Here is a 9,582-nt window from a genome sequence, read left to right on the forward strand (position 1 = left end):
AGTTTAAATTTCTCAAGCAAACCATTTGATGCTTAGAAATCTTTTCCTCCTTTTCTGCTGTAGGTCTTTGCTTTCTCTTCTCTCTCTCTCCATATTCATGTATATGTTTTTGGATGTTGCTAACTGGTCTTGGTAACACCAAAATGTTCTGCCATCTTTCTTTGGCTGCTGCTTTGGAAATGTAGATCAGCCTTTTCCTTCAACATCAGCTCTTTGAGTCTTTCTTTTGGGCCACCTCGTCTCAATTAACTATAACATTTTTCAGTAATTGTAGGATGTACCTACAATTCAGACCAGACCTTCATGTTGAAAAAATCTTCAGCAACATGTGATAAATAATAGGACATTAGGCCTAATCCAACATGCGGTAATAATAAAACATGAAAAAAGAACTTGCACTAAAGAAAAAAATAATATAACTAAGGGAAAAAACCCACACCTTCTATCTCTTGGTATAGAATAAACTCAACTAGTATATATAGGGAAAATTAATAATGTGTTTCACAGTTTGAGCGGTCAACATATAACATACAAAGGTGGTCAATACATAGAGGTCAGTCTTCCACTGAGTACATGCATATGCTGCATGTCTGATCTATGGAAATTAGATCAACCTAAGGAGGTGGTCAACTGTGGAGGTTCTACTGTAATTAAATGAACAAATAAAAGAAGGACCAAACAAGTAGCAGAAGTCAAAGACACTTGACAAATTTAAGGAACAGAAGGGAAAAAAAGGATAAAGGCCTCTGTTGCTCTGATAAGGACTCTTTTCCTCTAATTGACACACAAATATACCCACACCCCATTGCTAACCTTTAGTGGAGCTGGAGGCTGAAGCAGGTCGAGAGGATCGTTTACGATGTCCATTTTCCACACTTTCAGAAGCCACAGTTGGCTCTTCAGTTCGAGAGTTTCTTCGGCTTGGGGTTTTAGACTTTTCAACTATCTCTTTGGGCTCACTGCTGACAAAGGAAAGCAGAAAGTTTCCAAGGATGTGAGGGAATTAAGTTACATAAAAAGGGTCTCTTCAGATAGTTTCATTCATAAAGCAGGAAATTAAGAACTATATAGTCATTCTGGAGAGAAAATAGACCACCCTGGGACATTGAGCACAACTACCTTCTGTATTATTGAGAATTTAAAAGTGAGTCTAGTTTGCTACATTAGTAAAAATAAAGTACAATTCTGAAAAATTGTTGAAAAACAGGTAACAGACATAAAGAATTTAGAACAAAATCCCCCAAACTTCTTCATTTACCTATAATATTCCCTTTCAAAAATTAAAAGGTTGTCTACCAGTGAGATGTTTATAAAAAATAAAAAAATTAAAAGGTAATAGTACTCCCCTTCAAAAATTAAAATACTTTGTATTTTATAATTTTTTGCAGTCATGAAAAAGGTCTTTAAGGTCTGTAAGATGTTTGAAAATTGCTACTAACTAAAAATATTATGTAAACCTGGCAAATTACTAACATATTGGCATTTACTATAAGCCTGGTATAGTCAGGTAATGGCATTTTACAAGTGGGAATATATTCACAATACAATGCTAGATATATTGATTGCTCCTACCCCAACTCCCTCTAGTGTGCAAATATTCATACTACACTATTCAGTATTATTGCGGAAATGGGGGAAAAATGTCATATACTCCTAATGAAGAATAAATCGTGTACCCCAGTGGTTCTTAAAAGGGGTAAATTTTTCCTTGTAAGGAACATTTAGCAACATGTGGAGACATTACTGTCACCACTTGGGAGGGGAAATATCTTTCTGGCATCATTTGAGTACAATCCAGCGATGATGCTAAACATCCTATAATGCACAACATAGTCCCACACAACAAAGAATTATCTGGTCCAAAATGTCAATAATATTGAGGTTGAAAAACACTTTTGTGGGTGGCGCCTGTGGCTTAGTGAGTAAGGTGCTGGCCCCATATACCAAGGGTGGTGGGTTCAAACCTGGCCCGGCAAAACTGCAATAACAAAAAATAGCCAGGCGTTGTGGTGGGCGCCTGTAGTCCCAGCTACTCTGGAGGCTGAGGTAAGAGAATCGCCTGAGCCCAGGAGGTGGTTGCTGTGAGCTGTGTGATGCCACGGCACTCTACCAAGGGCGATAAAGTGAGACTGTCTCTAAAAATAAATAAATAAATAAATAAATAAAATAAAATAAAATAAAAATAAAAAAAAGAAAGAAAAAAGAGAATTTTGTAATCCTATGACTCAACAATTCCATTTCTAGGTACCTAAAGAAACAAGTCTTTTTTTTTCAGACCTCAAATTACACATGAAGATGTTAAAACATTTTGTTTATACTAGTGAAAATAGAAAATATAAGTGCCTAACCATAGTAGATTTGTTGACTAAATTATGGCACATCCATATGGAATCATAAAAAAGTCATGTTGTGAAAAATTAATGAAAAATTATTCATGATACATTAAGTGGGAAAAACTAGCAACATTATAATTAGTAAATTCCATTTTCTTTTTTTGTATAGTTCTGTTTTCATTATATGTTGAGTATATAATAACTATATACAAAAGAACAGCTATGAGATAGCTATACATTAAGTCTGATACATTTTTTTTATGTATATGCATACTCTGTTAAGAGGACTAGAAGTCTTCCTAAAATATAAACAGTGAATGCCACTGAGTTGCAGGAATACTGGTTTAGTGTTATTTTCTTCTTTGTAATTGTATGTTCTGAATTTCAGTTTTTCTCTAATAAATTTTTTGCTACTTTCATGGTTCAAAAAATACATATCAAGAATCATTAAAAAATTTTTTTAGAGGATTTGAATTTAGAAATTAGAAAATTAAATTTGCTTACAGGGAATGGAACTGAGATAAAAATAATGTGACAAAACAAAACTGGTCAAAAGGGAAGTCTTCCACAACCTCAGTCCCCAAGTAGAGTTGTCTCTTGGGTTTACAGTCTATTTTTGGCCTTCCAGAGCACCCATTGGACTAGATAGATGTTCTATTTTAATGTCTTATTCCTTCCACTAGATTTCTAGCTCCTTCAGGACACAAACCATGGCTTGATTATAAACTACCATTCTCTATTAATTCCTGCCACAAGGAACCTTTGCTAGTAGCACTATGGCTAGGAACCGGCCAGACTGTTCACTACCTTAGCTGCTGCTGCCCTGCACCCAACCTCAAGCCAAGGCAAGTCAAGGACAGGTGAAGCTGAAGCCAGGGTGGAATTATAAGACAGGAGGATTTACACCTCCTTTTAGAGGTAGCAAGGACAGCTTTCTGGCTGGGAACCTAGAAAGTGGTCAAAGATTCTGAGGAAGGAAACATTTCTAATGGAGGTGCCTCTTTCTGCTGGTAAAACAAAAGTCATATTAATACTATTCTGGTATTTTTATGGTCAATGCTCAGACAGCTCTGGAAACAAATAACCACAAGGTATTTTTTGATCTGATTAGCTTATTTCTCTAGACAAATAGTTGTTATATGCTTGAGAAATGGAAATGAACTCAAATATTAGCCCAATCCAAATAAAACTAGACTGGCAGACTGGTATAATAGGAGTAGCAATGAATTTAGAATCAGATGGACAAGAATCAAGTCTTTGCTATGTTTTTATTGGCCGTGATCTTTAGCTCTCTCTATGCTTCAGACTCTTGATCTGTAAGTCTCCATCTTGTCTGCTGTAATACATATGCTAAATGTGAGGGCTCTGGAGTCAGAAGGCCTAGGTTTGAATCTCAGCTTTACCATTTACTAAATCTGACTTTGACCTATTTAACTTCTCTGAGCTTTAGATTCCTTATTTATAAGATAGAATTTACTCCCCTAATACATAATGTGAAAATCAACATTTTTTCAAAGATGCGGTCTTCCTTGCTATGTTGCCCAGGCTGGGGTGCAGTGGCTATCAATAGGAATAATTGCATCACACTCTAGTCTTGAACTCTTGGCAGTTTCCTCACTTCAGCCTCTCAAGTAGCTGGGACTATAGGTATGTGCCAAAGGGCCCAACTCAGATATTATGAAAATTAAATGAGATAATACATCTAGGGAGCTTGAAACCCAATACATGGAATAGCATTCAAATAAATGTTGGCTATTTTGCCCTCCCCACAGTACTGATAGGAAGATTAAATGAGAATAAACTAAGTTGCTGTACAAATGGAAGACATTCTTTAAAATGTTTTATAGTGCATTTCTACAATCAAAAAGGGATGACTTTTGGAAAATGCTAATACTCCTCACCCTGGGGCTAATGATGATGAAGCCACAGATGTATTTGTTAAGCTGTGTAGGGCAGCACAGTGTAACAGAAAAATGTATGGCTTTCTTTCTTTTTCATCTTGAGGCTCAAATAGCTATACTTCATTTATTTATTTATTTATTTTTTGAGACAGAGTCTCAGCCTCACAAGTAGTTGGGACTACAGGCACCTGCCACAATGCCTAGGTAGTTTTTTAGAGATGGTGTCTCGTTCTTGATCAGGCTGGTCTCGAACTGGTAAGCTCAAGCAATCTACCTGCCTCAGCCTCCCAGGGTGCTAGGATTACAGGCATGGGTCAACGCATCCAGCCAAACAAGTATACTTTAGAAGAAGCTGCAAAGACGATTATTAATATCAGTGATAATAACAGCTGCCATATATTGAATATTTACTATTTCCTCACTATGCTGAGTGCTGAGCATGTTCTCTTATTTACTTTTCAACACGACCATAAGAGGTAGAAATTTAGGCACCAAGTTTTAAGAGAAATTTTACCTCTGAAGGTTTAGGACTCATGACAGCTCTCTATGTTAGCCATAAAAACATAATGGTGCAAGAGTGGAGGAAAAGGACAAGATTGAGAAAGCTGATATTCTTCAAAGAGGCTTATGCTGTATTCATGCTAAGTCTGCAGAAATGATCATCTTACCTTTGTCCAGAGACTATGGCAGCATTTGCCTCGAGTTCTATAAAAAATACAAAGGACAGAAATGAGATGTGCCATAGGGAGAAGCTAGGTGTCCACAGAATTCTGAATGCCCTATTCAGGCTATGTGTCTTCTTTGCCCAGCAGCAAGATTCTCATCCTACATGGTACAGAGACAAAGCTGGCACAGACTAACTTGGTTTGTCTAGGACATAAGACACTTACTTGGTCTATTTTTATTTCTACTCCACACTGGGAAATAATCCTGTTTGGATCAGTAGAACTAAATTCATACTGCCTGGTTCATATTTCAACTAACTAAAACTAGGTTAGTAAAATAAGCCTCTTTCTCTCCTGTAAAAGAGATTATTTTCATTCTTAAAATATGCCGACCTTCTTGGCACTTTTAAAGAAAAAGATATCAATCTTCAAATATGTCTTAACACGTATTAAGGGTGCATTCTCCCCCAAGGTCTTCCTGAGTTTTAGAAGGTATTAGCTTTGCTTACAGATATTGCCTCCCAACCCTATTATATTCCTCTCTTCCTCAATCTTCCAGCAATGTCCTTTATGAAAAGAAATTCTCTAATCTGTCTATTAGGGTTTTGCAGCAATGAATCCTGGCATTCTTTCTCAGCACCAGCAAGAAAAAATCTCCTTTCTTAATTACATGCCTTTAAGTAGGTCTATCTTTTCCAAAAGCTCTTCTCTGCTATATGGGGTCTGACAATTAAGTTCACAAACTCATCCTAGAAAATGTGCTACATACCTCACTGCTGAAGATCACTATGGTCACCTTCGAAGTACTTCCCTTGGGAAGCTATATACCAGTGCTAGTGCCTAGTCTACCCTTCAAAGCAATTTTGGAACTTTTTTCCTGGAATAACCATTAAAGCTATTGTCTACTACCTTTGATGTCCTGAATATCATCAAAATGTCTTCCTTTCAATATTTCCTTTATTTTCAGGTAAAGAAAAAAGGCATTGAAAGTGAGATCAGATTAGTAGAGAGGATGTTCTAAAACAATTATTTGTTTACTGGCTAAAAACTCCCTCATAGACACTGCCATGCGAGCTGATGCTTTTGTTCATCGCTGAGCTCCTTTGGGACCATATGTGCACATACCTTTTTTTTTTTTTTTTTTTTTTACAGTTTTTAACTGGGGCTGGGTTTGAACCTGCCACCTCTGGTATATGAGGCCGGCTCCCTACTCTTTAAGCCACAGGCACCACCCCTGTGCACATACCTTTTTCATGCCAAGCTTTTCAGTTGAGATTTTCCTGTTTCGCTATAGATGTTTACCAAGATGCACAACTTGATAAAAACTTTGCAATGTTTTTGTCAGTTCTGCTTGTTACTGGCTGCCCTGACCTTTTTCATCAGTGACAAGTTGTCTCTACTCAGACACATGTTTAATCCACTTGTACACTGCTGTTTTCTTCATGGCATTATCTCCATTAACTTGGACTACATGTTTTACTTACATGTCCCTGATTTCACTTCCATTCTTGCCAAGTTTAACAAGAACTTTAATGTTTATTTGTTACTCTAATTCAAGTTCACACATTCTTACTATGGTACATAAAAACATGCAACAGGCTCGGCGCCTATAGCTCAACCGGCTAAGGCGCCAGCCACGTACACCTAAGGTGGCGGGTTCGAATCCCCAGCCCGGACCCGCCAAACAACAATGACGGCTGCAACCAAAAAATAGCCGGGCGTTGTGGCGGGCGCCTGTGGTCCCAGCTACTTGGGAGGTGGAGGCAGGAGACTCGCTTGAGCCCAGGAGTTGGGGGTTGCTGTGAGCTGTAATGCCACGGCACTCTGCCCAGGGGGACAGCTTGAGGCTCTGTCTCAAAAAAAAAAAAAAAAAAACATGCAACAACAATAATGAATGCCACCAAGACACTGATACACCAAGGTTATGACACCTTACTGAGCTATTTGTACAGTGCTGCTAATGTAAGTACATGGTGGCAAGTTTGTGAACTTAATTGTCAGACCTTGTACCAGATAGTAGTGATTTTTCCTGCCTCTGACCCCTACCCCACAAGCCTTGTACCTATTCCTCCTTTAGGGAATTCAGCATCTTATACTCAGTATACTTGTCTAACCCACCCTACTGATTATGTGGTAACTTTGAAGGTAATGAAGTCAGAGTGCCTATATCAAAATTACTGATTAGCTATGTTATCAAATTATTTAACTGTTCTGTATTCAATGGCTTATCTGAAAAAATGGGAATGAACAATTTACCCACTTCAAAGTTGAGAAGATTAAATGAAATAATGCATATATACTATAGCACCTGGTCCTTAGTAATAGCTCAACATTAGCTATTAACATTACCACTATAATGATTATGTTGATGCAGCCATCTACATGAGTAGGCAAGATGATGGTAGAAGTGAATCCCTGTTTTTCATTTACTAGTTAGCGCTGTATGTTTAACCCACAAAATGTGGAAACCCCTCCACAAGAAACAGATACGAAATCACTGAGTCTCTGCAACCTTGCTGGCTTGGCTAGAGCACATGGAGTCAGGTAATAAATATGTGCTTGAAAATGGCTCAAGTCAAAAGAGGTGACACCTTGAATAGTTTGCTCTTTTGAAAAAAGACAAAATTTGATGTTTTCTGAGAATTGTAACACTATCACTGCTAATTCATACAAGTGGAGATCAGGGGTCTGATGAAGGCAACCAGTGGCTCTGGGGATATTTTAAGGAGATTTAAAACTTTACATCAAATTTTTAAAAGGACCAGTATTCATTAGCTAATTTACTCTGAGAAGTGGGAAAAAAGAATAAAGCCCATTTTCTGGGGTAAAGAGTTGGGGCAGGAAATGGAATTCCTTTCCCCTATCTAGCAGCTTTTTTTTTTTTTTTTTTGAGACAGAGTTTTACTATGTCACCCTTGGTAAAGTGCTGTGGCGTCACAGCTCACAGCAACCTCCGGCTCTTGGGCTTAAGAGATTCTCTTGCCTCAGCCTCCCCAAGTAGCTGGGACTACAGGTGCCTACCACAACGCCCAGCTATTTCTTGGCTGTAGTTGTCATTGTTATCTGGCAGGCCCAGGCTAGATTTGAACCCGCCAGCTCTGGTGTATGTGGCTGGCACCCTACTCACTGAGCTACAGGCGCCCAGCCTCCAGTTGCTCTTTTTCTCATCGAAAATGAGTTTTACTATCTGATCCTTTCTCTGAGTAATTTGTTCCATTCTAACCCTTCACAAATGTTCAGTACAATGTCAGGTATCATATGGGCAGTTTGTAGCAAAGAAGGAGTCTGACTGAAATGGTTTTTGGTCAAAAATTCTTTTCAATGGCCTGATTTTATCTAAAAAATGTAAAGTAGAATGTCCTATCCATCATATAGAATGTAGCTCCCTAAAAGCAAGTTGTAAAATAATCACAACTTTACTTTTCCTGGCTTAGACTCACAAAATTAAACACAGCTGTATTATTTTTTTCTTAATAATTTTGTCAAGTGTGTGAATTTTAATGAGATTCTCACTTCCTTGTGGGAACCAGTCACACTTCTTATTTTTGTACCCCTTAATGACCTACAGTAACAAAAAGCCAAAAAAGACTAAAGTATAACATATCTATGAAATTTATCTGCCTCAGGAGCCCAATTTGTGAAGGCAAAACAAGTGCTGTTGCTGCTATCAAGATCCTAATGCTTTCAGAGCTGACCTACATCCTACAGCAGTTATTTGTCAGATTACTATGGACTCCTACTTCCAGAAACACCATTCCTAGTGCTATTTACAATGCTGGTAAGGGAGTGAAACTTAATGCCATCCAGAGATGACTGAAATGACTCTGTCTCCCTGGAGGAATGGCTACCTCACTGTGGCAGAGGTTCTCTGAACAAGACTCTACTCTTGTCATGATAATGCTATTACTATCCTTAGTCCATGGACATTTGCCACCCCAGTAAGTCACCACATGCCAGCTAATCAGCTGCCCAGCTATGGGTGCCAGGGTCATGGAACAGGGCAAACTCGCAATGGAAACTCATGGCTGAATTGCAGACAGATCATGGGCACTAAGATACCCTTCTTGAGTTCCTTGGCTGACATGATGCATGTGTAAGAAAGACAGCAAGCTGGTGAGGGGAAAATAACCTCAAGTAGTACTATATAACCTTTGCCACTCAACTGAAGTCAGCTCTGAAACAAATAGATAGGATAGTTGCAGCTACATCCTGCCATGAGAACAAACATGATGCTGAAGATAGCAGTAGTTCCTTCACATATAACCCAGCCCACTCCAAGATGTGTTCACAAAGTGTGCCTTACCTGGTCTGGCAACAGACCCCTGCAGTGCTGTAGCTGGAGCTTCCTTTGGGACTAAATTCTGTGAAGGAGCTAAGGCAAGAAAAACAATTACAGGCCTTTTACTTTGTTTTCTGAACCAAACAGAAAGCATTAATTGAATCAAGGGCTAACTACTAAAACAGCACATTCCTAGGGGGCAGTACTTAAAGTTGGTCTTGAAATCACAAGGACATTTTAAAACTAACTTAAAAGATAAACTGCTGGCTCGGCGCCTGTGGCTCAAGTGGCTAAGGCGCCAGCCACATACACCCAAGGTGGCGGGTTTGAATCCGGCCTGGGCCCGCCAAACAACAATGATGTCTGCAACCAAAAAATAGCCGGGCGTTGTGGCAGGTGCCTGT

General features: G+C 38.7%; 1 protein-coding gene across 3 annotated transcripts in view; it reads right to left on the minus strand.

The window, feature by feature from the left end:
- NCOA6 (nuclear receptor coactivator 6) overlaps window positions 1-9,582 on the minus strand; it is an 89,008-nt gene that overhangs the window by 13,814 nt on the left and 65,612 nt on the right. For 2 of the 3 annotated variants that reach the window (XM_023512165.1, XM_012804163.2), the window contains 3 exons: window positions 9,203-9,271; window positions 4,903-4,939; window positions 814-962 (listed from right to left, as the gene is read on the minus strand). In XM_023512165.1, the coding sequence (XP_023367933.1) occupies window positions 814-962; window positions 4,903-4,939; window positions 9,203-9,271 (255 nt within the window). The remainder of the gene's footprint in view (window positions 1-813; window positions 963-4,902; window positions 4,940-9,202; window positions 9,272-9,582) is intronic. The other variant, XM_023512164.1, reaches the window with a different exon arrangement.

This window comes from Otolemur garnettii, unplaced genomic scaffold (assembly GCF_000181295.1).
Source record: "Otolemur garnettii isolate 467f Iridium unplaced genomic scaffold, OtoGar3 scaffold00025, whole genome shotgun sequence".
Classification (NCBI taxonomy): Eukaryota; Metazoa; Chordata; class Mammalia; order Primates; family Galagidae; genus Otolemur; species Otolemur garnettii.